The sequence below is a fragment of the Sapajus apella genome, unplaced genomic scaffold (genome assembly GCF_009761245.1).
Source record: "Sapajus apella isolate SASKATOON/1434 unplaced genomic scaffold, GSC_monkey_1.0 scaffold136, whole genome shotgun sequence".
Taxonomy (NCBI): Eukaryota; Metazoa; Chordata; class Mammalia; order Primates; family Cebidae; genus Sapajus; species Sapajus apella.
The window spans coordinates 1,488,260-1,515,373 of record NW_022437076.1 but is presented as its reverse complement, the minus strand read 5'-3'; the positions used below and the strand labels follow the sequence as shown (position 1 = coordinate 1,515,373).

Sequence of the window (27,114 nt, the reverse complement as noted above, 5' to 3'; positions counted from 1 at the left end):
GGAAGAACTCAGGCTCAGGGCTGGGAAGAACTCAGGCTCAGGAGATAACACGGGGAAGAACTCAAGCTCAGAAGATAATGCTAGGAAGAACTCAGGCTCAGGGCTGGGAAGAACTTGGGATCAGGAGATAATGCTGGGAAGAACCAGGGGATGACATTGGGAAGAAATCGGGCTCAGGGCTGGGAAGAACCGGAGCCTCCTCTTCCCTTTTTGGTCACCCTGAAGGCTTGGGGCTTGGGATTCGAGGTTGCTGATAGTGAATGAAGAGGCTGCATAGGAGCCAGGAGCTCCTGAAATGGGGCCACTCCGTTCCCTCCTCACGGCTCCGGATCCAGGTTGGGGGGGTCAGTGACTCCTTGAGCTTCAACCTCCATCCCCCAGCAGCCTGGCCTGCATTTCTCCCCTTCCTGGATCTTGGGTCCCTGCTGCAAAGAGAAGGACATGAGCTGGACCCTCCCATGCACCAGGTACTGTCCTAGGAGCCCAGGGGTTTCCCTGCCACCCAAGTCCTCCAGCCAAGGGGTGCCCCCATTTAGTAGATGAAGACACTGAGATCAGGGTGGCTCCTGGGCTTATCCCAGTTGGGAAGGAGGTAAGTGGGGAGTAGGTAGATAGTGCCCTGGTTATGACTCTTGGTCCCCGTCTTCTCCCCTGTCCTCTCTGCCCCCCCGTCCTCTCTGGCCCCCCATCCTCTCTGGCCCCCAGTTGTCCTCTCTGGCTCCCCATCCTCTCTGGCCCCTTGTCCCCTCTGGCCCCCCATCGTCCTCTCTGGCATTTCATTCTCTCTTCCCCCCAGTCTCTGGCCCTCCCCCATTCACACCTGGCTGGGATCTTGCTCACCTGTCTGTATTGTTCATCTCCCCTGATGACCCACACCTGGCTGGCCTAGAGCACCTGCCACCGTCACGCCCTGTCAGGGATCTGCGCCTCTGGGCCGATAGCCCTTGAGCTGGTCTGTAATTATCCCCATTCTGTAGATGAGGAAACTGAGGCACAGGGAGCTTGGATGACATGCCCAGGTACACAGTTGGCAAGAGGCTGAGCTGGGTTCAGATCCAGATTGCCGGGCGTTTTGTTTGTTTTAGTTTGTTTCACTATAAACAGTGTCGTGTACCGGCTTCTCCTCAACATTAGCTTTATTTCACTTTATGTATTTTATTTTAATGTATTTATTTATTTATTTAGGGATGGAGTCTTGCTCTTTCGCCCTGGCTGGAGTGCAGTGGTGTGATCTCGGCTCACTACAACCTCTGCCTCCCGGGTTCAAGAGATTCTCCTCCCTCAGCCTCCTGAGTAGCTGGGACTACAGGCGCCCGCCACTGTACCCGGCTAATTTTTGTATTTTTAGTAGAGATGGGGTTTCACCATGTTGACCAGGATGGTCTCGAACTGCTGACCTTGTGATCAACCCACCTCAGTCTCCCAAAGTGTTGGGATTACAGGCATGAGCCATCGCATCTGGCCAATTTACTTATTTTTTATTTTTATTTTTTTCAAGATGGAGTTTTGCTCTGTCGCCTAAGCCACCTCATCTGGCCTATATATATATTCCGAGACGGAGTCTACCTCTGTCGCTGGAGTGCAGTGGCACGATTTCAGCTCACTGTAGCTTCTGCTTCCTGGGTTCAAGTGATTCTCCTGCCTCAGCTTCCCGAGTTGTTACAGGGTTACAGGGATGCACCACCATACCCAGGTAATTTTTATATTTTTTGTAGAGACAGAGTTTCAACATGTTGGCCAGGCTGGTCTCAAATTCCTGACCTCAAGTGATCCGCCTGCCTCGGCCTCCCAAAGTGCTGGGATGACAGATGTGAGCCACTGCGCACAGCCTGCATTAGCTTTATGTAGTTGAACTCTATGATTTTGGAACAGACAAGGAGAAGGCGAGGGAGGAGCAGGGTAGTCTGGAAGGCAGTGGACTAGGCTCCATCTGTGGCTATATTCGTGGCTGTGGTGGACCTGGCTCCATCTGTGGTTGTATTAGTGGCTGCAGTGGACCTGGCCCCATCCGTGGCTGTATTATTGGCTGCTTTGGACCTGGCTCAATCTGTGGCTGTATTATTGGCTGCGGTGGACTCGGCACCATCTGTGGCTGTATTAGTGGCTGTGGTGGACCTGGCTCCATCTGTGGCTGTATTAGTGGCTGCGATGGACCTGGCTCCATCTGTGGCTGTATTAGTGGCAGCGATGGACCTGGCTCCATCTCCAGCTGTATTAGTGGCTGCAGTCGACCTGGCTCCATCTGTGGCTGTATTAGTGGCTCTGGTAGACTCAGCTCTATCTGTGGCTGTATTAGTGGCTCTGGTGGACTTGGCTCCATCTGTGGCTGTATTGGTAGCTGCACCTGCCCTGGTACCTGCCCTTTACTGCCAGTTCCCGTTGGCCCAGGAGCTGCTGAGCTTCATACAGTCTAAAGGTGGGGCTTGAGCTCCTGCCAGGGAAGTTGAGAGAGCCAGAGAGAAGCAGAGAGCCGGGGAGAAGCAGAGAGGCGGGAGAAGCAGAGAGCCGGGGACAAGAGGGTGCTTCCAGCCCGGGAGCAGCAGCTGTTAAGGCCTGGAGAGGGGACTGTACCAGGCCCTCTGAGAAGTTACTGTCAACAGTGAGGTGGGTGAGTCATCCCTGGGACCCACAGCCTTGTTTGGCTGCCATGGTGGCTTCCTGCTGGGCACAGAGCGAGCCGTGTTTCAGAAAGAGTCACCTGATGTCAGTGGAGGGTGCATGAAGAATGTCCCTCACACCTTTGCTTCAGATCCTTCAGCACCTTCCCTCTGCCCGTGGGCACGGCCCAAACCCTTTGCACAGCCGTCAAGGCCTTGTCTAACCTGACCACGTGACCCTGCCTACCTGTGTGGCCTCACAACCAACTCCCTCCTAGAATGCAAACTCTCACGAGAGAGAGATTTCGTCGGTTTTGGAACAAAACTTTTGCTCATTGTGGTCTCAGTACTGTGACTGTCACACAGTAGGTGCTCAGTAAACACAAGCAGAATGAATGCAGGAGCAGCCAGACCCAGCTCACGTCACCACCTCACACAGCCTCTTTCCTGTCTGTCTCCCAGCCCTGCTGGCATCTCTTAACCACTGCTCTGTTTTTTACTTTTTGAGACAGAGTCTTGCTCTGTTGCTCAGGCTGGAGTGCAGCGGCGCAATCTTGGATCACTGCATCCTCCACCTCCCAGGTTCAACCAGTTCTCATGCCTCAGCCTTCCGAGTAGCTGGGATTACAGGCGCCCGCTACCACACCTGGCTAATTTTTGTATTTTTAGTAGAGATGGGTTTCACCATGTTGGCCAGGCTGGTCTCAAACTCCTGACCTGGTGATCCACCCGCCGCGGCCTCCCAAAGTGCTGGGATGACAGGCATGAGCCCCTGCACTTGGCCCACTGCTCATTTTTAGATCTGAGATTTTCGTCACTTCCTCCAGAGAGCCTCCCGTGACTCCCCATCGGCCAGGTCAGAGGTGCCCCGGGTTCCCTCAGAGTCCATGCTCGTTCCCAATTGTAGCACCTCTTTTTTAACTTCATTTTCCCATTATGTCACTAAAAATTCTAATTCTGTAGAGACACATAATATAGAAAAAGAAAGTCTCCTCTCGTTGCATCCGACAGAGAGAACCTCTGCTGAGAGTCAGTTACACATTTCTCCTTATTTTTGTCCACCAGTAAACTATACACATAGACGAGGCGCAGTGGCCAACACTTTGAGAGGCTGTGGCAGGAGGATCACTTGAGCCCAGGAGTTTGAGACCAGCCTGGGCAACATGGCAAGGCCTCAGCTCTACAAAAATTTTTTAAAATTAGCTGAGTGTGGTGGCATGCGCTCATGGTCGCAGCTACTTGGGAGGCTGAGGCAGGAGGATTGCTTGGGCCCAGGAAGTGGAGGCTGCAGTGAGCTGTTTGTGCTGCTGTGTTCCAGCCTGGGAAACAGAGAAAGGCTCTGCCTTAAAAAAAAAATTAGGCCGTGCACAGAGGCTCACGCCTTTAATCCTGCACTTTGGGAGGCCGAGGCAGGCCAATCACTTGAGGTCAGGAGTTTGTGACCAGCCTAGCCTACACAGTGAAACCGTCTCTACTAAAAATATAAAAATTAACCAGGAGTGGTGGCGCATGCCTGTGATCCCAGCTACTCTGGAGGCTGGGGCACAAGAATTCCTTGAACCTGGGAAGCAGTGGTTGCAGTGAGCCGAGATCGTGCCACTGCACTTCAGCCTGGGCAACAGAGCGAGACCACGTCTCAAAAAAAAAAAATTAGGGCCAGTTGCAGTGGCTCACGCCTGTCATCCCAGCACTTTGGGAGGCTGAGGTGGGCGGATCACCTGAGGTCAAGAGTTCAAGACCAGCCTGGCCAGCATGGTGAAACCCTGCCTCTAATAAAAATTCAGAAATTAGCCAGGTATGGTGGCGGGTGCCTGTAGTCCCAGCTACTCGGGAGGCTGTGGCAGGAGAATCGCTTTATCCCAGGAGGCAGAGGTTGCAGTGGGCTGAGATGGCGCCGTTGCACTCCAGCCAGGCCAACAGAGTGAGACTCTTGTATCAAAAAAAAAAAAAAAAAAATTGCAGTAGGTGTTTCCATTTTATCTTTTCCAGAAAAGGGGCAGCTCAGCTGCAGAGTTCTCAAATTGCCCCTCCCTTAACACCACCTCGGGAGCCAGTCACCACGGTCAGCCGTCAGCTCCGCAAAGGTGGGCACGGAGTCCCCTGTCCGTGGCTGCGTTCTGAATGCTGGCACAGCACCTGGTGCAGAGCAGGCTGTGAACAAATGCTTGCCAACTGGGTCAGGGAAGGAGGGCTAGAGAGAGGGAAGGAGGCTGTCTGTGGCCATCGTCCACTGGAGACAGATTTAGACTTGATGGTGACAGAAATCTCAGTGGCTGCAAAAGATTTCAAACAGCTGCATGTGGTGGTGTGTGCTTGTGTTCCCAGCTACTCGGGAGGCTCAGGTGGGAGGATCACGTGAGCCCAGGAGGTAGAGGCTACAGTGAGGCACTTTCATGCCACTGTGCTCCAGCCTGGGCAACAGAACAAGACCCTGTCTCAAAAAAAAAAAAAAAAGAGTCTCAGGGGGTTCCCCATTCATTTCCCATGGGGTTCCCCATTCATTTCCCATGGGGAAGTTTACGTCCCTTCCCCTCCACCATGCTGTTGCAGGCACTTCTCCAAGTTCATCTGCTGTCCTCTAGCCATGCTCCTCAGGGTTTCTCTCTCTTTCCTTTCTTTCTTTCTTTCTTTTTCATTGTTTCCTCTTTTCCTGTCTCTTTCTCTCTTTTCTTTTCTTTCTTCCTTCCTTTCTTCTTTTCTTTTTTCTTTCTTCAAGACAGGGTCTGGCTCTGTTGCCCAGGCTGGAGTACAGTGGTGTGGTCGTAACTCACTACAGCCTCCAAATCCTGGGCTCTAGCGATCCTCCTGCCTTGGCCTCCGGAGTCCCTGGGATTTCAGGTGCGCCACTGCAGCTGGGTGGTTGAAGTTGCTTCACCTCTTCCTTTCAGGCCTTGTACCCTTTGCCTGGAAACCCTTCCCTCTTTCCAGATGCTGCTCTGAGGCCACCCTCCTGTGATGCTTTTACTCTCGGGCAGCCTGAGTGCGTTTGTTCTCGGCCCCCAGGCTGGTTGGTAAACCGGAACACCGCCTTGTTTGTTCAGAGGTCCCGGCGCCAGGCGGACCGACAGCATGCCAGCGGCAAGGCCTCTGTCTTGCCTTGAGTGTGTCGTACCCGGCCTGCTCTGGGTGTGAGTGAATGGACAGACGGATGGGCAGACAAGATCAGGAACCCAAGTGGAACGTGCATGTGGTCGTGCAGGAGTAAGATGCTCTAGACCTGGGTTGAGGGGTGGGTTGCTTTGGAAAAGGAAAAGAAGGACTCGGTAAAGGGTAAAGGGACGTGGGGCCTGGGGGAAGGAAGACTCGCAGGATGGGGGCCCCGAAACGGAAGCGGAGAGCCAGAAGGAGAAGCTGGTTTCCGGAGGAGGAGGGCTCGCGTGGTCTGGATGTGTGGCGTGGAAGGGCTGGGGCTGGGGCTTCCGAGTGAGGAGATCCAGGGGACGGGGCAGGGGTCAGACCTAGAGCCCAGCAGGACGCAGGGGCTGGACTCGGCCTGCCACGTGGGCTGCCACCGGCCTGGAAGGCGTGGCCAGGGAGGGAGGCGTGGCCAGGGAGGGAGGTGCAGTCTGGAAGGGAGGCGGGGCCTGGAAGGGAGGCATGGTGCGTTCTCGGGGGAGGGAGCAGAGGCCTGGGGCCTGGGCCCTAGCAGGTGACCCCACATTTCGGGAGGCGGGAAAATTAGGGGCAACCTCAACCACAGCGAGGTTGGGGCAGCACCTGCATCCGCAGGGCTTGGAGAAAGTCTAGACAGCAGGGGCCAGAGAGTCGGAGAGGGAAGGCCCTGGTTTTGGAATACACGTTTTGGGGGGGCGTTTGAAGTAGGCTGCTTCTCCGGAGAAGATGAGGAGCCAGACCGAGGCCTACGGTGTGTGCAGGACGGGGAGGAAGCCCAGGTCCAGGGCTGGCCCCACGTGTTTGTCAGGGAAGGGGAGGGAACGAGGTGGGGACTCGTGAGTCACTTCCCCTCGGGGTGGGGGGGGACCCAGAGCCTCTGAGTGGAGGCTGTGTGTGAGGAGGGGCATTCTACTTACTCACTGGGATTTCCAGCCACAGGGACGGGGTGGGGCAGATGCCTTGGATGTTAGGGAGCCCCTGGTGTGAGGTTAGGGATTTAGGAAAGCAGTGGGCGTCAGCCTCACTATGCTGGGCAGAGGCAAGGGGGCGGAGATGGAGATATCCTGGCAGACTTCCAGGGCACCTCATGTCCTTCTGGGTGGAGGAAGGAGCACGGGAGGGGCCTGTGGGGTTTTAGGTCCTACTTCGTGTTGTCTGCATGTCTGAGCCATGTGGTCAGCCCAGGACACACACTCGGAGCCCGCCGGGTGGGAGACAGAAGGACCTGTGGCTCAGGGCCCTGAGCTGGCGTACACGTGCCCGGGGAAATGCCAGCCTGGTTGTTCCCAGGCCCTGGCAACAGCCTTGCCCGCCCAAACCAAATGAGGAATTGTGGCTGAAAGGGCCCTTCAGATGCGCCTTGACTATTTATAGCCCAGCAGGCAGGGGAAAACCAGGGGCTGGAAGGAGATGGGTGGGCAGGGTGGGGTGAGCCTGTGCAGAACTCTGGTGGCACAGCTCCCTGAGCAACGGCTGCTGGCCCTGGGGCCCTGGGGCTCACCCCACTCCCTCACTCTGCATTTCTGCTCTGGAAACGGGATGGAGCCTGTCTGCAGTGAGGCGGGTTCTCTGCTGCTGATAGAGCCCAGAGCTGCTAAAGAATTTTAGGGGAGCAGAGGGCCGTGGCCTAACTCAGGGCACAGCTGTAGTTCATTTAGATGGCACCATGGTTTTGTTTAAATGTTGATTGTTTGCCATTGTTTTAAAATCAGGAGCGATCATGTTAAGAAGCCAGATTTCTAGCTCCTTTGGCACAGAGATCAGGCAGACATGGCAGAGCCGAGTGGTGGTTTTGCCCAGCCCTAGCTGGCTGGCCTCACTCCCTCTCTCACCTGCACCCTTGTGGGTGCCAGTTGCAACCTTTGCTCCCTTGCTGGGTTGGGAAAGAGCTTTTCCCAGGGGCCCACGGACTCCTCCCCCATGGAAGGAGGTGCAGGTGTAGGGCTGGAGGTTCTGCCCATTGGAGAAGCCAGGGGGAGCTGGCTAGAGAGGGCAGGGCTGGCCAATGGGGTCTGGCCTGGGTTCTGTATGCCCTCCCCTTGCTGGCTTCCTGGGGTGGGGTGGGGGTCTGCTTGGAGGAGGTGGGGGTCCTGGTCTCAGCAGCACCTGTGAGTGGGGGGGTGCTTGGAGGAGACGGGGTCCTGGTCTTGGTGGCGCGTGTGAGTGGGGGGAGCTGCTGGGAGGAGGCAGGGGTCCTGGTCTGTACAGCGCCTGTGAGTGGTGGGGGGATTGGTCTGTGAGTGGGGGGGGGGCTGGGGGGAGGCGGGGGTCCTGGTCCCGCAGGCGCGTGTGAGTGGGGGGTGGCTGGTCTGTGAGTGGGGCGCCCACAGCCCGTGGGCAGCACCCTGGTGGCGCACGCTCCTGCTGGGTGCAGCTCGGGCCTGTGTTTGGCAAAGCCTGGCTCCTCCGGCAGCGGTGGGGACGGCGACTGTGGCTTCGTGGCGGGCTGGGGCCTCCCTTCCGGAAGGGGGCTCCGGCGCGTGGGGACCCGGGTGGCTCTGGGGGTCGCCCCTGCTGGGCCAGCGCGGGAATCCGGCTGCGTCTGGGAAGAGGCCTCCTCGGTCCTCCTCCACCCGCCACGGCCCAGCGACCCCGCAGGACCGGCGGCCCCACCTCGCGGCGCCACGCGCGTTTCCTGTGTGTTGGGAGCGCGTCCCGGAGGCCAGGAAGGGCGGGTCCTGCGGGGCCGGAGCGGGGCCGGGTGGGCGAGACGCGGGGGCGCTGGGCGCCGCTGAGCCGCGGGTTCGCCTCCGCTTCGGGCCCGGAACGGCGTCAGGGGCTGCCCGGGCCTCGCTCCTCCTGTCGCCGGGAGGGGACGCGCGGGGCGGCCGCGGGGCGGGGCGGACAAGGTCCGGGAGGCGGCGCGGGGTCGGGAGCGGCGGGCGCGGGTGTAGACCTGCCTCCCCCCCCCCGCCCCTCCCGCCGCCGCCGCAGCGCGGACCCGCTTCCTGTCTGCCCTCCAGCCCGGCTGCCATGGAGGAGGAAGAGGAGGCCATAGGCTTGCTGGACAAGGTTCTGGAGGACGAGGATGTGTTTCTCCTGGAGGAGTGCGAGCTGGGAACCCCGGCCAGCCCCGGCTCAGGGTCCCCCTTCCTGGTGGCTGTGAAGGTGGGAGCGTGACACGCCCTGGGGGCCGGGAGGGCCGGGCCGGCGGCCGCGAGGGAGCGCGGCAGACATGGCTGATCCGTGCGCCGCGCGGGCGGCCGAGGGGAGTCCCCGGCTGAGTCCGCGGGGGTCCGGCTGCTGCTCCCCCGGGAGAGGGGCGGGCGGATTCCCCGCTCAGCCAGGCTCGGGATCCAGCTCGGGGCTCCAGAGGCTGCGCCCAGAGTCACCCGGGGGCCTCCCGGGAGCGGGGTGGGCAGGAACACCGTTTCCACAGCAACCGTGGGGGGCGCTCAGGACCGGTGGAGGGGCCGCCTTCTTCCACCCCGGAGGCGAGAGGCTGTGTGCAAAGGGCAGGAGTCAGGGGTCACTGAAGGAAAGGACTGGACCAGCCAGGCGTGGGGGGGAGGTCGCTTTGAGGCAGGTGGGCAGGTGGGCAGGTGCCCTTCACAAGGTGGGATGGGCTGGGGCGCGCTCTGCAGCAATGCCCTGTCCTGGGGGAGAGGTTGCTTCCAGGGAGATAGTGCGGGCAAGAGTCCCCCTGAGGGGCAGGGCTGCCCGGAACCCCTAGCCCTGGAGGCCTGGCGCCCTCTCCACAGCGGCCCTCCTCTCCCTCGCCGGACACGCCTCTCAGAGCTGCACCCTCAGCTTTTTGCTCAGCTGCCCTCGTTCCGAGTAAGAAAGGAGGGCCCGTGAGGATGTGTGGCTGGGAGTCTGCGGTGCCGAGCCAGACCACCTAGCCCCGCGCCCGCCTATCTGCAGGCCCTAGAAGGCCTGGTCACAGAGCATGGCTGGGGACGGGACGCTGTCCCTTCCCGGCCTCCCCGCCCCTCACGGAAGATGGGGACCACAGCCCTGCCCCACCCACTCTCCAATGTGGCTCTGAGGAGGAGCCAGTGGAGGTAAAAATAGCCCCACGGTAGATGGCTGGTGTGTGGAGTCTGGGTGGAGCCGTGGTGCAGGCCAGGCTGGGGGGAGCTGTCAGAGGCTGCAGAGGCTGGCACCCCACCCCATGTTCTTGGATCTGGTGCTGGTATAGGGCGTTGGGGGCAAATCACGTCTTCCGGTGGGCCCAGGGAGGCCTCTGCACTCTGACCAGCCTTCCCGCTAGGAACAGGGTGGCAAGAAGTTCTGCTCATGAGCTGGAAGTCTGGCTGGGAGCCTGGCAGTGCTGGGATCGAGTTGTGGCCCTAAGGGGCCTTCTCCGGGGCCCCCCAGCTCAGGTGTGGGCCCACGCCATGCTGCCTCCTGCACCTCCCCTTCCCCTGGACCCTGGCTGTGCCTCAGCTAAGCCCATATTCATTCTGCTTAGAACTCCAGACATCTGCCTCCTCAGTGATAGCCCATCCTCCTGGGAACAAGGACCACGATATACCATGGCCCAGTGCTGCACGGTGCTTGGTGTGTGGCTGGTGCCAAGGAGCACCTACAGAGTGCGGGAGGCCCGTGGGGGCGCACGGAGGGTGTACGGGCCCCCAGCCTCGCTCCCTCTTGGAGGCGTTCTGCTGCAGCGTGCACGGATGCCCAGAGAGCCTGAACACACATCATACCTAAAAATGCCGCTCCTCCTCGGTCCCCTTGAGCACCTGGAGGGGTCTTACACTCCACTCGGCTGCCGGCATGGGGGAAGGGGACCTTTCTTGAATGCCAGGGAGCTCCAGGCTCTCCGCCTCATCCTGAACACTTCCAGAAGTCCTCCCTCTTCTACTGGCATTGGCCTCAGAGGGTGGCTGCAGAGAGGCGGGAAGAAAGCTTGTGCATTCACTCAACAAACACTCTGAGATTGGGTTCTCTTCAAAGCACCCTGCCTGGCACTGTAGGGATGATGGGAGGAACAAGGTGTGATTCTTCCTCGCAAGGTGTTCAGAGTGAAGGCAAGCACAGGGAGTAGGAACACAGCAGTCAGAGGGGGCTGGGCTCGGTGCCTCACGCCTGGAACCCCAGCACTTTGGGAGGCCGAGGTGGGTGGATCACCTGAGGTCAGGAGTTCAAGACCAGCCTGACCAATATGATGAAACTCTGTCTCTACTGGAAATACAAAAATTAGCTGGCTGTGGTGGTGGGCATCTGTAATCCCAGCTACATGGTAGGTTGAGGCAAGAGAATCGCCTGAACCTGGGAGGCAGAAGTTGCAGTGAGCCGAGATCGTGCCATTGCTCTCCAGCCTGGGTGACAGAACCAGACTCAGTCTCAAACAAAAACAAAAAAAAAGAAAAGAAAGTCGTTAGGGCTGGGCAAAGGGCACCAAATTCGGGGGAGAAGAGAGCACTTGCAGTGGGGGGGGACTGGGTGCGTGCGTGTGTGTGCGTGTGCACCTGTGGGTGTGTGTGTATATGTGGCGGGCCCCCCCCCCACATACGTGCACACACGCACAGGTGCACACGCACACCCACCCCCACATATGCGCACCCACATACACACACACCCCCCACATATACACACACACCCGGTGCGCATATGTGGGGGGGGGTGCGTGTGCACCTGTGGGGGTGTGTGTGTGTGTTTGTGTGTGTATGTGGGTGCGCATATGTGGGGGCGGGTGTGCGTGTGTGCCTGTGAGTACGTGCATGTATGTGTGTGCACGTATGTGGGGGTGGGTGTGCGTGTGTGCCTGTGAGTATTTGCACGTATGTGGGTGCGCGTCTGTGGGGGTGGGTGTGCGTGTGCAGGCCAGGGGTCATTTATGGATGGTGCACTTCATCCTGGGCTGCGGGCAGTCTTGGCAACCCCTCCCTGGCAGCTGGTAGGAATCCCAGGCGATCCTCTTTGCTATTACTTTACTTCAGGGGTACTTACCTTAAGCAGTAGTTACGTCCTGAGCTTGTGCCCAAGTGCCAGGCCCATAAATCAGCCCTGTTTCCAGTATGATTTCCGAGATGCTCCATCTTCCTGGGAGCAGGTGCAAAGCTGGCTACAGCTCTCTCCAGAACAGCAGCTGGGGTCTGCTGTGCGTCTCAGCCCAGAATGACCTTTGAAGAGTCACTGATCTGTTAGACTGATCGTGCAATTAGCAATAGCAGCATCACGTTCGTTCTGTAAAATGGTGTGTACTCTCCAGAAACGCTTCATGCCGTTCTATTTAAAGATAGGCAGGGCTGCAACAGGGGCCTTGTAGAAGGTGCTATTTTAAGGAACTTACTTGTCAGGAATAAAAACCCTTTTGTAACGCAGATTAACCCTTTAGGTATTATTCTGTGCCAGTTTTTTTTCCTTTTGAGACCGAGTCTCACTCTGTCACCCAGGCTGGAATGCAGTGGTGCAGTCACGGCTCACAGCGGCCTCCATCTCTGAGGCTCAGTCTCGGTCAGTCCTCCCACCTCAGCCTCCCTCCCACTGCAGGCACATATCCCCACGCCGCGCCGTTTTGTGTGTTTGTAGAGACAGGGTTTCGCCACGTTGCATAGGCCAGTCTCTAACTCCTGTGGTCAGGCGATCTGCCCACCTTGGCCTCCCAAAGTGCTGGGATGGCAGGCATGAGACACTGAGCCCAGCCCAATTCTGTGCCAGTTTTTAATGGATCGTCTGAAACATCTCTATTTCTGCTTCACTTGCCCAGGTCTCTTCCACTTCCACACACAGCAAAGGCCACGCCTGTGTCCCCCATTTGGAGGTTCTTCTCAGTGCAGGCCCCACAGTTGGTGATTTAAGAGGTGATCAGTTGCAGCTTGGTCTCTATTTTGCATTATAGTAGTTAAGTATATACTTTAATATATATTAGAAAAAATATGACTTGTACATTTTTCTTACGATTTCAGATATAACATGTAGGATAAGACTGCTTTCTACAAGTCAGTTCTTGGTCGGGTGTGGTGGCTCACACCTGTAATCTCAGCACTTGGGAGGCCAAGGTGGGTGGATCATTTGAGGTCGGGAGTTCAAGTCCAGCTTAGCCAACATGGCAAAACCCCATCTCTACTAAAAACACAAAAATTATCTGGGCACAGTGGCTCATACCTGTAATCCCAGCACTTTGGGAGGCTGAGGTGGTCGGATCACCTGAGGTCAGGAGTTCAAGTCCAGCCTGGCCAACATGGAGAAACCTCATCTCTACTAAAAACACAAAAATTATCCAGGCAAGGTGGTGGGCACTTGTAATCCCAGCTACTTGGGAGGCTGAGGCAGGAGAATCACTTGAACCTGGGAGACGGAGGCTGCAGTGAGCTGAGATTGTGCCATGGCACTCCAGCCTGGGTGACAGAGCGAGACTCTGTCTCAGAAAAGTTCTCGTAAAGAACAACACTGAGTAAAGAATAGTGCAGGTGGTGGTGTGTGAGTAAGGCAAAATTCTAAAGGTGGGATTTGAACAACCAAAGTTTCAAAAGGACACTGCCTGTACCCCATGGCCCTGCCTAAAATTTCAGACAGCAATGGAGAGCCCAGCATATGAGGAGCCACCCTTCAGGAGAGGGTGGCTGCTGCAGTTTGGCCTTTGTCCCCCAGCAGGTGACCCTGTTCTAAATCCTGCCAAGGAAGCAGCTGAAAGAGGCTTCCTCAGTGCCTGGCCCTGGGCAGCAGAGAGGGTCTCTAGCTGTCTCTGCACTGCCTCAGCCTGCAAGTGGGCCAGTTGTCCTGAGGCTGATGCTAGGTGTGGGCAGAAGCCCTGGGCATGGGCACACCCACCCAGGCCCAGTGGCATCCACTCAGATGGGCCAGTTGTCCTGAAGCTGATGCTAGGTGTGGGCAGAAGACCCAGGTGTGGACACACCCCCTCCCAGGCCCAGTGACATCCACTCAGATGGGCCAGTTGTCTTGAGCCTGATTCTAGGTGTGGGCAGAAGACCCAGGTGTGGGCACACCCCCCCCCCACCAGGCCCAGTGACATCCACTCAGATGGGCCAGTTGTCCTGAGGCTGATGCTAGGTGTGGGTAGAAGCCCTGGGCGTGGGCACACCCCCCCAGGCCCAGTGGCATCCACTCTGGCAGATCCTGCTGGGTACTCCTGGCAGCCAGCCTCGGCACATGGCCTGACTTCTGCTGTCTGTGACGTCTCAGGCCCTTGCCTCGTGCCCCGTAGCTTGGAGTCACCATCAGGGAGTCCGCCTTGCTTGTCTTGGAGATCAGCGCTCCTGGGGAGATTGTGTCTTTGCTTATCCTGGAACCAGGCATTTGGAGGCTTCCATTAGCCTCTCAGCTCTGAGGAGGACCAGGCCTGAGCTGGCCGCAGCTTACCTCTAGACACTGTCCCTCCCAGAGTGGCCTGACGTCTTTGGTTGGCGGCTTCAAGCTGCCAGCCGTCAGCCTAGCAGACTGTGCAGGACGCCGAGGACAAACGAACCCACCACGGTGGGATTTCGTAAGTCCTGGCTGGGAGGAAGTGAGGACAGGCAGCTTCCCGGGGCTGGAGGGTGGCAGGGAGTGGGGCCTGGAACTCTCCAGAGAACTTGCCCCGGAGGAGTCTGGGTGCATGGGCACCTGTGAAGCGCTCCTGGGGGCACAGGCCATCTCTTTCACCTTCGTATTCCCAGGCCTGGCACCCATCGGGAATGGACGAGTGGATGGTGAGCCCTGGTGTTTGATGAGATAAAAGTCCCTCACAGGGATTGCAGAAACACTCCTGAATTTCCTGATGGTTCTGAGTTAGGAATGGTGGAGTCTGGGGTGAACAGAGAAGAGATGGGAGATAGAAGAGGCCTTTCTTTGGCAGTAACTGAGTAATGGGCCTCCCATTAGCCAAGCGCGCCGCCGCTAATTTCCCATCTGGAAGCTCTCCAGCGCCTTTACTCCCATCCCAGCCGAAACTGCAGAGTGGACAGGGCCCAGAGTGGGGACGCTGGGGCTGACTCTGTTGCCTTTTGTGGGAGGGTCTTCCTGAGAGGGCTTCCCATCAGAGCCAGCCTTTCACGATTGGATTGTGGATGGGAGTGCTGAGGACAGGATCTTGCAGAAATGGGCGATTACAGGTCTGCGGGGTCCATGCTTGCGCCAGGGGAGGGGACGGTCCTTCCCCGTCTTAGTGTGACCAGCGCTACAGTTAAGCTCCGTGTGCCCCAAGTGACTTCCTTTAGAGGGTGTTTGCTAAACCCTCAGGCACACCCTTGGTGGGCAGGGAACAGGAATGGGGTGCTAGCCCCCAGCACGGGGATGCGTTCCCATTTGTCAAGGCTGGGAAGCCACAGGAAGACCCCCAAGGGTCTGATCTAGAGGGGTTGGGCTGGGAGCCGGTCCAGGCTCCAGTCTTGTCCCTCAGGGGTTTGTGTGCTGGCGGCCATGCAGGCCACTGCAGTGCGACTCTCGCTGTGCCTCAGGAAGACAGTATCACCTGCCAGACTGTCAGACTCCACTGAGTTGAACCAGGAAGACTGAGTGCTGAGCACCCTTCCTGGTACTTGCGAAGCCTCCACATGTAACTAGTGGTCCTTTCTAAAGCTTGGGGTCTGCCCTGCTTTTCTCACGCTGCTGAAACAAATCGCCGCAAACTTAAGGGCTTAAAAAGACACAAATTTATTCTCTTGTAATCCCAGCACTTTGGGAAGCCGAGGTTGGCAGATCACCTGAGGTCAGGAGTTTGAGACCAGCCTGGCCAACGTGGTGAAACCCTGTCTCTACTAAAAATATAAAACTTAGTGGGCACGATGTCACGTGCCTGTAATCCCAGCTATTCAGGAGGCTGAGATGGGAGAATCACTTGAACCTGGGAGGGGGAGGCTGCAGTGAGCCGAGGTCACACCACGGTACTCCAGCCTGGGTGACAGAGCGAAACTCCGTCTCCATCAATCGATCAATCAATCAATCAATCAGTAAAATACAAAGGAATCTCCAGGGCAGCACTGTTTCTGGAAGCTCTCAGGCAAGCTTGTCCAACCTCGTCCCACGGGCCACCTGCTTTGAATGTGGCCCGACACAAATTTGTAAACTCTTTTTTTTTTTTTTTTTTTTGAGTCGGAGTTTCGCTCTTGTTGCCCAGGCTGGAGTGCAATGGCGCGATCTTGGCTCACCGCAACCTCCGCCTCCTGGGCTCAGGCAATTCTCCTGCCTCAGCCTCCTGAGTAGCTGGGATTACAGGCACGCGCCACCATGCCCAGCTAATTTTTTGTAGTTTTAGTAGAGACGGGGTTTCACCATTTTGACCAGGATGGTCTCGACCTCGTGATCCACCCGCCTCGGGCTCCCAAATTGCTGGGATTACAGGCGTGAGCCACCGTGCCCGGCTGTAAACTCTTAAAACATTATATTTTTTTTCTTTGAGCTCATCAGCTGTTGTTAGTGTTAACTGTGTTTTATGTGTGGCCCAAGACAATTCTTCTTCCAGTGTGGCCCCAGGAAGATCGAGCGCCCCTGCTCTAGGGGAGCGGATTCATTTTCCCTGCTGTTTCTAGCTTCCAAAGGCTCCCTGCATTCCTTAGCTCATGGCCCCATCCTCTGTCTTCAAACCTACCACTGTTACGGTATCTTCCAAACAATCCCTCACCACCACCCTTTCTCTCCGGCTGTCTCACTCCCCTTCTGTGGCCTTGATGCCTCGGGGAAAGAGGGAATTTGGGGCAGCAGGTAAGGAAAGAACTGAAGGCCAGAGACCTTTGAAGATGAGGAAACTGGTGCTCCGGCATGCGGAGAAGACCGAGCGATCTCATGGCTGTGGGAAAGACTGGGACAGGCCTGGGCCACTGCAGGTGTTTTATAAAGGACCTGCTGGACCCTGTGTCCCAGTCTAGGGCCGAATCTTTACTTGTTTGTTTTTTAGATGTCTTTCCCACTAGATTCTAAGCCACGTGAGAACAGAGACCCCTGACTGTTTCCCGTTGTATCTACAGAGGCTGGTGGACGTTCAGTAGCTGTTTATTGAATGAATAAATGGACACATAGCCCGATTGAATTCTAAAGGGCTCATATTTTGCAGCACTGATATTTGGTCCTTGGCAAGCATCGGGCAAGGTGGCACTCTTAGAAGGTGAATCCAGCTCCCGTTTGTGGGACAGGCAGGAGGAGAGAGGAAGAGAGGCAGGAAAAGTCTGTTTGGAGAACTCAGTGGACACAGTGGGATGCAGGGGGCCTCAACCACGGTAGAAGGGAGAGGTGGGACAGGAGAACAGGAGGGGAGACGGATGAGCAGGGAAGGGCTTGCGGAGATGAGCAGGGAGGTAGGGAAGGGCTTGGGGGCTCAGTGTGGCGGAGGAAAAGGGGAGAGAAGGAAGACGGGCCAGGATGACTCTTGGGGATCCTGGCCGAGAAGAACAACTTTCCGTGTGTTTTCGCTGAGGAAATGTTGGGGGTACTTTCTCTGAAATGTTGGGGGTACTTTGAAATGTTGGGGTACTTTCTCTGAAATGTTGGGGTACTTTTTCTGAAATGTTGGAGTAATTTCTGAAATGTTGGGGTACTTTCTCTGAAATGTTGGGGTGCTTTCTGAAATGTTGGGAGTAATTTCTGAAATATTGGGGTACTTTGAAATGTTGGGGTACTTTGAAATGTTGGGGTAATTTCTGAAATGTTGGGGGTACTTTCTCTGAAATGTTGGGGATACTTTCTGAGATGTTGGGGGTACTTTCTGAAATGTTGGGGGTAATTTCTGAAATATTGGGGTACTTTCTCTGAAATGTTGGGGTACTTTCTCTGAGCCGGCACTGTGCCTGGTGGTGGACTCCAATTCTGAATAGCGTGTCCTCCTCTCTAAGGAGCAGCAGTTCTGGAGGGAGGAGAAGGCCACTTGGGGCTGTGCCTTGCGCAATGCAGTGGTCAGGAAGTGCTGGGGGCCAGTGTGCCGGGCGGGGATGGGGCTGAGGGGTCCAGGCCGCCTTCCGTTGGGGGACTGAGAGTGTAGCCAAAAGCCTGACGGCTGGGGCCCCTGTGCCTCCATTCCGTTCTCTCCACCCATGCTCTGCTGGCTTCCTCGTCACTTCCTCTGGGGCCCCTCTCTGTCCCCCCAGACTTAGATTCTGGCCCTGCTGTTTCCTCCCTTCTGACCGTGCCCTGCCCCAGTCGGCTCTGATTTCCCTCCTGAACCTTCTTATCCCGGGACAGACTGCCCGGCAGACGTGGGCGGGTCCCGTGTCTGCTCACCTCCGGAAGGCTGGCTTGCTTGGCAGGTGGATGAATCCATGGACAAACATCGATGGGGAAATGTGGGAATCAGTTGAGGGAAGCGAAACCAGGTGTTAGCAGCAGGAGCACGAGGTCTGAAGCTGCTTTTGGAGCTGGAGAGGAAAGGGGGCCTGCCCCCCTCCTGTGGGCCACATCTGCATATTTTATATTTGTTTTATCATAGTATCTGACTTATGTTTTCTGCATGTTTTATATTTTTTTTTTAATCATACTCTCTGACTTTAATCCCCTATAAAAGTGTTACTGAAAGAAGGGGAAAAGGAAAAGTGGGGGCGGGGGGCGGTGCTCACGTCTGTCATCCCAGCACTTTGGGAGGCCAAGGCGGGCAGGTCGCCTGAGGTTGGGAGTTCGAGACCATCCTGACCAACATGGTGAAACCCCGTCTCTACTAAAAATACAAAAATTAGCCAGGTGTGGTGGCAGGTATCTGTAATCCCAGCTACTCGGGAGGCTGAGGCAGGAGAATCACTAGGACCTGGGAGGTGGAGGGAGGTGCAGTGAGCCGAGATTGCGCCACTGCACTCCAGCCTGGGTGACAGAGTGAGACTCTGTCTCAAAAAAAAAAGGGGGAAAGGGCAGGGAAGCAGGCAGTGCGCTGAGGATTTCGGCCTCCTTGCTCATGAGCTGCTGGCTGTGCTTTGCTTTTGCACAGGTGGAAGCAGGGAAGGGCCTGGAGATGAGGAAGCTGGTTCTCTCGGGGTTCCTGGCCAGCGAAGAGATCTACATTAACCAGCTGGAAGCCCTGTTGCTGGTGAGTACAGTGTGTGCTCTGGGGCCCCGGGTCCCCGCGCCGGGCAACCTCATGCTCTGAAGCTGCTTTTGGAGCTGGAGAGGAAAGGGGGCCTGTCCCCGACCTCCAGTGGACAGAGTCTGCAGCTGCTCTGCTCCCAGCTGGGCGTCAGGGAGCCCAGTCGCTGCCAGAAAGGGCCTGTGCCTCTGTGCTCCATCTCTCCATTACCCAGCTCTTTCGAGGCAGGAAAAGCAGCACAGCCAGGTTAGGGCTGGAAACACGCCTGTCACCCACGGCCGTGGCAAAGGGCCTACATAACCCGTCACGGGGCTCTGTCCTGGCTGGGGCCGAGCACCCCCTCCACACCGTGCCCTGAGCAGTCACTGCCAATCAGTCTAGCTAAGAACTCCCTGTTATCTTTGCTCCAAGTCCGTCTGCCTCCCTGGGTGAGTGAACGGTGAGCAGCATCCAAGGCGCATGTCAGGAAATAGGAGGTGGGAGGCTGTGTTCTTTTTTTTTTTTGTTTTTGTTTTTGTTTTGAGACAGAGTCTTGCTCTGTTCCTAGGCTTCAGGCTGGAGCACAGTGCCACAATCTTGGCTCACTGCAATCTCTGCCTCCTGGGTTCAAGCAATTCTCCTGCCTCAGCCTCCCTAGTAGCTGCGACCACAGGTGCACGTTACCACGCTCAGCTAATTTTTGTATTTTTTAGTAGGGACATTGTTTCTCCATGTTGGCCAGGTTGGTCTCTATCTCTTGACCTCGTGATCCACCTGCCTCAGCCTCCCAAAGTGCTGGGATTACAGGCGTGAGCCACCGCGCCCGGCCGTTCTTGTTTTTTTGAAATGAAGTTTTGCTCTTGTCTCCCAGGCTGGAGGGCAGTGGCATGATCTTGGCTCACTGCAACCTCTGCCTCCTGGGTTCAGGTGATTCTCCTGCCTCAGCCTCCCAAGTAGCTGGAATTGCAGGTACATGCCACCAAGCCCAGCTAATTTTTAGTAGAGACGAGATTTCACCATGTTGGCCAGGCTACTCTTGAACTCCTGACCTCAGGTGATCCACCCACCTTGGCCTCACAAAGTGCAGGGATGACAGGCTTGAGCCACCGCACCTGGCCTGTCTGTGTCTTTTGAGAGGCATCACAGCTCTGAGGCATTAGGCCAACCTCTGCCCTCAGTAAGCATGCCTCAGTTTCCTCTCCCAGATGGAGGCATCATGGTGAGAGTCTGATTGGAGGGGAATATGAAAATGTTTTCAGAAAATAAATAAAAGTACGACACAGCTGTGAGGTGGTTTTGCCTTTGGAGAAAGTGCTCGTTAGATGCGCCTGGATGCTATGCAGAGTCAGTGTGGATGGCCGGTTCTTGCCTCTGGCTGTTTTGTCGCCTGAGACATAAGGTCATTATCAGAAAAGGGAGAATAGGAAGTGTGGATCCGTGGAAGCTCATTCTTACAGGAATGATAAGATACACATTGAAGTACTTGCCGTGACGTGAGGTGTCACACGTCAACCCTGAGATGCTGCTGGTGTCACAGAGGACTTGGCGTTTATATTGCCCTGGGAATCATGGTCTAAATGTGCAGGGGCAGGCCGGGCGTGGGGGCTCCCACCTGCCACTTTGGGAGGCTGAGGCAGGCAGATCACTTGAGGTCAGGAGTTCGAGACCAGCCTGGCCAACACAGTGAATCCCCATCTCTACTAAAAGTACAAAAAAAAAACCAGTCAGGCGTGGTGGTGCATACCTGTAATCCCAGATACTCGGGAGGCTGAGGCATGAGAATCGCTTGAACCTGGGGACGGAGGTTGCAGTGAGCTGAGCGCACACCACTGTACTCCAGACTGGGCAATGGGTGAGAAACCCTCTCTCAAAAAAAAAAAAAAGCCGGGCACGGTGGCTCACACCTGTCAGCCCAGCACTTTGGGAGGCCGTGGTGGGTGGATCACCTGAGGTCAGGAGTTTGAGACCAGCTTGGCCAACATGGTGAAACCCTGTCTCTACTAAAAATACAAACAATTAGCCCGCCTTGGTGGCAGGCACCTGTAATTCAAGCTACTCAGGAGGCTGAGGCAGGAGAATCACCTGAACCCGAGGTGGAGGTTGATGTGAGCAGAGATCGCTCCATTGCTCTCCAGCCTGGATGATAAAAGCAAAAACCCCTTCTCAAAAAAAAAAAGCGAATGTGCAGATGCTTTGGCACACGCATGGCTGAGCGTGTTGTCTCTCCAGGATTTTACCTGTATGCTCGGAGAGATTTTCCAAGTGTGGGGCAGTGTGTCAGGTCGCTGAGGGCTCTGGTCTGGGGCCAGAGGTGCAGTCAGACCCGCCCCCGCCGTGCACACAGGCGTGCTGCCCTGTCTCCCAAACCGTGCTCAGCCCCTCAGAGCATCGCAGAAGCATGGAGCGGGTTGAACCAGCATTTTTAAACCAAGGAAAGGAAACAGCCACACGCATCATCCACAGTAGGATAAGTGCTGGTTCAGGAAACTTCGGGTTCGCTGTGTGTGCGTGTGCGTGTGCGTGTGTATGCATTAACTGCCCACGGTTTCCTATGCCTGTTGTGAGTGTGGAAACCACTGGCTTTGGGCGAGCACTGCGTGAATTCCGTGAGCCTCCGTTTCTGGATCTGAAGATGAGCGTCCGGCCTTGTCTGTCTTTCCGTGGGGCTGAGAAGGTCAGGTGGCCCTTTCGGAACCTCCTATAGTGTTGAGTGCTTACGACACGCAGATATTAGCGGGAGAAAGGAAGACGGGCAGAGGCAACCGTCAGACAAACGTGAAACACGCCTCACAAACTGTGAATTGCGGCATCAAGAAAGCACGGAGCCGTCATTGCCAACAGGATGTGTGTCTGAAAGGAGCTCAGACAAAGGAACAGGCTGCCTGGCTGTGCTGGCCCCCGGCTTTCAGCAAGTGAATGAGCCTTTGTGCCTCAGCTTTTCCATCTGCAAACTGGGTGTACCGATAGTGTGCTTTTGGTGGGTTGTTGTGAGGATTGAAGGAATTTGTACACAGAGCTCTCTTTTTTCCTTTCTTTTTATCTTTTTTCTGAGATGGAGTCTTACTCTTGTTGCCCAGGCTAGAGTGCGGTGGCTCAATCTCAGTTCACTGCAACCTCCACCTCCCGGGTTCAAGCCATTCTCCTGCCTCAGCCTCCCAAGTAGCTGGGATTACAGGCACCCACCACCATGCCTGGCTAATTTTTGTAGTTGTTAGTAGAGACGGGCTTTCACCATGTTGGCCAGGCTGGTCTCGAACTCCTGACCTCAAGTAATCCGCCTGCCTCAGCTTCCCAAAGTGCTGGGGTTACAGGCGAGAGCCACCTTGCCCGGCACATAAAGCTCTTTCTTGGAGCAGAGCCTGAGTGTTCACTGGCACTGTTAATTTCTCAGGGCTGGAGAGAAGACAGGTCAGGGCTTGCTGGTTTCTGTCACAGCACACCCTTTCCCTGAAGGAGGGAGTGGGGGCTGTCCCTTCAGACATGAAGCCCTTGGATCCCCCTGCCCTCCGGGAGCCTCTTCCTCTGGGCCAAGACGGGGAGCCCCTGCCTGCCCTGCCTTTCCAACAGCCGGTGCCCCACAGGCAGAATCTGTGGGGCAGGCCCCCCTCGCCTCCTGATGCGCCCGGGGCAGTCCGTCCCTTCCCCCAGCTCTCTCCTCCTGGGCCCCTGCTTGGCTCTTTCTTGAGCAGAGGCCAGAGGGAGAGAGGGAGGGACTCACTGGGAGGCCAGGTCTGTGGCTGGAGCTCTTGGGAAGAGGGCTGGACCCTCCACAGCCACAGCCTCAGTCAAGCTCTCCCTCCTCTCCTCCCTGAGCTGGGAGCCGCACCGTCCCCGGCTCAGCTAGCGGGGAGCTGAACCTTCCGCTCCTCAGGTGGCCTCACAGAGGGGCCAGCTGGCTCCCACCCCTCACCCCATTTCCACAGCTCTGCCCCGGCCGGCCGTCTGCGTTCAGCTGAACCCTTCCTGATAGCAAAGGGCTGGGTGTGTAGACCCAAAGCCATGCGCACGCACAGGGCAGGTGGGCCTCCGTCCTGGCCTCTGGGTTGCTGGGGGGGTCACTCTGGGCCCGCGCTGCTTCCTGGTGGACTCTGATGACAGGGAAAGCCTGGGGCCTGGGCCGAGGCAGGGGGTGAAGGAAAAAAGACGAAACCAAGCATTGTAATTCTGCATCCTGGAGGCTGGAGAGGAGCTTGGGAGCTGTGTCTGGCCTGTGCTGGGGCCACAGGGTGTGAGGCCACTGCCCACAGGCCCACCGCCGCTGGCCACGGCCGGTCCTCCTGGGGCGGACTCTCTTCTGGCCTCGCGTTGGGGTTCGCAGCCACGCTGCGCCCCAAGCTCTCCATCTGTAAATCAGGTGCATGATGCCTGCCTCCCAGGGCCCCAGTCCGCGGTGACTGAGGTGATGTGGCCAGGCCTTCCGGGCAGGAGGTAGAGGAAGTGGGCAGATCTCGTTCCTCTGTTTCGAAAGGCCATTTGCTGGGGGATGGAGCGGACCAATGGCTGTGTGAAGTCCCCAGGGAGACCAGGGCAAGGGAGAAGTGGCCCAGGCCCCTCTTCCCGAGATGCGCTTGGGCTGGGACCAGGGTGGAGGTCACTCAGGGACCTCGCTGAGAACGCTCCATGGTGAACTGGAGAGCCAGGGCCCATCCCCACCCCAGCGATGGACGGGCGCTAGCACCAAGGCAGGATCGCTGTGCCTCGCCAGAGCTCTGCGTGGGTCACCCTGTCCCCAGCCCACCCTGCGTGGGTCACCCTGTCCCCAGCCCACCCTGCGTGGGTCACCCTGTCCCCAGTCCACCCTGCGTGGGTCACCCTGCCCTCAGCCCACCCTGCGTGGGTCACCCTGCCCCCAGCCCACTCTGCTGCCCTCCCCGTGGGTCACCCTGCTCTCAGCCTACCCTGAATGGGTCACCCTGCCCCCAGCCCACCCTGCATGGGTCACCCTGCCCTCAGCCCACCCTGCTGCCCTCCCCGTGGGTCACCCTGCCCTCAGCCTGCCCCCAGCCCACCCTGCGTGGGTCACCCTGCCCTCAGCCCACCCTGCTGCCCTCCCCGTGGGTCACCCTGCCCTCAGCCCACCCTGTTGCCCTCAGGCCTATGTGTGGGACTTCACCAGAGAAAAACACCTGCCATAAGGGTCCTGGCCACACGCCCAGCCCCGTCCCCTCCCACCAGGGGAAATCAGCAGTGAGAGTCAAGGCCCCCGTCGTGTCATGGGAGCCGTCTGATGCCCCACGCGGGGGCCTGTCCTGTGACTGGCGTGGTGAGCATCCGTTTCTCCTTTCACAGAGAGGGTAGGGGACGCTGAGCAGGAAGCAGAACCATGCATCTTGTCCCTGCGTGGGCGGCAGACGGGTGCTTCCTCAGCAGCTTCTGAGAAGTCCTGGCCATGGCCTTCCCGGGACGGATCCTGCCCCCCTGATTCCTTCCTCAGTGGGGACTGCGCCAAGGCAGGGACCAGAATTTGGGGACTCAGTGGCGACGCAGGCTCCTCCATGGGGTCCTGCCTCGCACTGGAAAGGATAAACTCTTATGCCAATGTCAATCCTGAAGCTGGTTCCGTGTCCTTTGTGGAGGGTGGGGGGTCCCCAACGCTTTCAGCCCAGCCACCTGTGCTTGGGAGGACACTCTTTCCTTACTCCTGCTGCGGTTCCTTCTGCCTCCCTGCCCTTCTGTCTGCACACTTCACTGCCCCCCACTCCTCCAACCTACCCAGCTCTTCAAGGCCCTGGTATATCCGCCTCCTCCATGCAGCCCTCCAGGCTGTTCCAGCACAACCTTGGAACCACAGGGTGGGTGCTTATGGTCTGGCACTGCCATCTCTCACATCGCCCATGAGAACCACGGGCAAGGTGGGATGGCAGCAAATAAACAAACAAAATAGAATAAAATGTGGGGAAGCATACTGAAGACGATGCCTGCCAGGTCCCAGCACCCCCAGTCCTGCTGCTGGGCTTGGAGGCAATGTCGTCAGTGGCAGCCAGTGCTGGGGGTTGGTCCCTGTGTCTGCCACCTCACCGTCTACACTGCAGGCTCTGGAACATCTTGGTATAGACAGGCAGGCGTTGGGAACACGTCTGAGACTGGAGGCCACACCATGTGCTATGGGAGGGGCCATCGTGGTCTCTCAGCAATGTCTGCCACGGGGTGGGAGGTGGTGGGGGACCCGTGAACCCCCGTCCGTCTCCGTGTACCAAGTGGCGGGAACTCGGAATATCAGTGAGGCCAGGCTGGTCTGGAGTACCTTCCGGTCCTGCCCCTCTGAGTCCTGGAAACACGTTGTTTCTTGTAAGGAAACAGCGGAAGGCCTGAGTCCCAGTCAACCCTCCTTTCCCCTGACGTGGGGCAGGAGGTCCTGTTACAGCAGCACAGGCTGCGGCTAAGCTCGGGCACGTGGCCGGGGAGTGGACCGTGGCACCGCCCCTCGGGCCTGGCAGGACAGCTGGGACAGGTGCCTGCGCCGAGCGTGTGGCCTGCTGGGGCCTGTGGCAGCGGCTCCTGGATACAAAGCGCGCTTCAGGGCTCTGCCTTTGCGCCTTTGTCCAGGCAGGACTGGGCAGCGGGAAGGGCCAACGGTCACCTCCGGGCCTGTCGGCACGCTGGTGTGCTCACCCCCCACCTCTGCTCTCTCCTCCTCACGTCCTCCCAGCCCATGAAACCCCTGAAGGCCACGGCCACCACCTCCCAGCCCGTGCTCACCATCCAGCAGATCGAGACCATCTTCTACAAGATCCAGGACATCTACGAGATCCACAAGGAGTTCTACGACAGCCTGTGCCCCAAGGTGCAGCAGTGGGACAGCCAGGTCACCATGGGCCACCTCTTCCAGAAGCTGGTGAGTCCCAGGACAGGGGGAGAGCGGAGCCCACGGTGTTGCAAAGAGCTTCCAGAGAGAACCGGGCAACCCTCTCGACCTCCTTGCAGGCCTGGGTCTGCTCTGAGTCCTGGAGGCAAGCTGGGGCCTGTGCATTATGGGGCACCTGGGCCAGGGCCTGACTCCAGGCCTCCCGTGGTGCATCTCTGGGAGTGCTTCTAGGGGTGCTGGAGACGGGCCAGGGGGATGGAGACTCTAGGGGTGGTGGAAACGGGCTGGGTGGGTGGAGATTCTAGGGGTGGTGGAGATGGGCTGGGGTGTTGATTCTAGGGGTGCTGGAGACAGGCTGGGAGGGTGGAGATTCTAGGGGTGGTAGAGATGGGCTGGGAGGGTGGAGATTCTAGGGGTAGTGGATACGGGCCAGGGGGATGGAGATTCTAGGGGTGGTGGAGACGGGCCGGGGGGATGGAGATTCTAGGGGTGGTGGAGACAGGCTGGGGTATTGATTCTAGGGGTGCTGGAGATGGGCTGGGAGGGTGGAGATTCTACGGGTGGTGGAGACAGGCTGGGAGGGTGGAGATTCTAGGGGTGGTGGAGACGGGCTGGAAGGGTGGAGATTCTAGGGGTGGTGGAGACGGGCTCGGGTGTTGATTCTAGGGGTGCTGGAGACGGGCTGGAAGGGTGGAGATTCTAGGGGTGGTGGAGACGGGCTGGGGGTGGGGGCCCAAGGCCTGCTCCTCTGAGACCTCGGAGATTCACTGCGTCTCAGGCTGCCTCTGTAAAAGGAAGCAGTTGGATGCATCAGCCAGTGATCCTCTCCTGAGGTCCCAAGAGCAAGAGGCACTAAAAGCCCAGCCCTGCCCCCTATTTCGGGACGGGGAGTGTGGCCGGCGGGGTGGTTAACATGCAGCCTTAGTGCTGGGAAAGGCCCACAGACATCTTCTGCTCCCTGGGGCCTCTGTGACACCCTTTCCCCCAGCTCTGCCCCATGTCTGGCTGTGTCCCCTGGGGAGCCCAGGTCAGATCCGTGGAGTCCCCTATATAACGTCTGACAGCCTGCAGGCAAGAAGGAGACTGGGAGTCCAGGTTGTGGTTCTTCTCCGGGTGTGAGTGGCCGCCGGGGCCTCCTCCTCCTCCCTGCCTGAGGCTGGCTGAATGAACAGGGCTCTGCCTTTTTCTCACACTGGGGAAAACTCCTACCTGGACACTCACAGGGTGTCTAGCTGAGCGTGTTCAAAGCTGAGCGTGTTCAAAGCTGAGCTGCTCGTCCGTGGCGTGATCTGCCCCGCTTCCCGTCTTCATCTCAGTGAGCGCGTTAGACCCGCTCTTGGCACACCCCCCAGCCCCCCGTCCCGTGGAGTCCTCTTTTTGGCCGTTGCTCACAGCCTCCGTGTCCTCCTGCCCCCCACCCCCGGCTCCCCATGGCCCTCACCTGGGCAGCTTCCGACCCTCCTGTGTGGCTGCTGCCTCCAGGCCCACTCCTCTCCCAGCCCACCTCTCCTTGCGGGGGAGAGAGCCGCCGAACCCCAACTGCCCTCGGATGAGACCAGGCTTCAAGGAACGGACCCTTGGCACGCTGAGCTGAGCTGTGCCCGGGCCTGGCGTGGCTGCCTCCTCCCCGAACTCCTGCTCCTGACACCAGACCTTCTGTTCTCAGTTCCCGGGGCAGGCACTTCCTGACCTCCTCCTGCTGGAGGCCCTGTCTGCCTGAAGTGTCCTTC

The 27,114-nt window shown here is 57.7% G+C and overlaps 1 protein-coding gene across 5 annotated transcripts in view; it reads left to right on the top strand.

Moving 5' to 3' along the window:
• The window catches only part of ABR (ABR activator of RhoGEF and GTPase), a 207,990-nt gene that overhangs the window by 108,452 nt on the left and 72,424 nt on the right, over positions 1–27,114 (top strand). For 3 of the 5 annotated variants that reach the window (XM_032263461.1, XM_032263464.1, XM_032263463.1), the window contains exons 3-4: positions 18,505–18,603; positions 25,229–25,414. In XM_032263461.1, the coding sequence (XP_032119352.1) occupies positions 18,505–18,603; positions 25,229–25,414 (285 nt within the window). Of the gene's footprint in view, positions 1–7,757; positions 7,767–8,647; positions 8,820–18,504; positions 18,604–25,228; positions 25,415–27,114 lie in introns of those variants that run through there. The other 2 variants (XM_032263465.1, XM_032263462.1) reach the window with 2 other exon arrangements.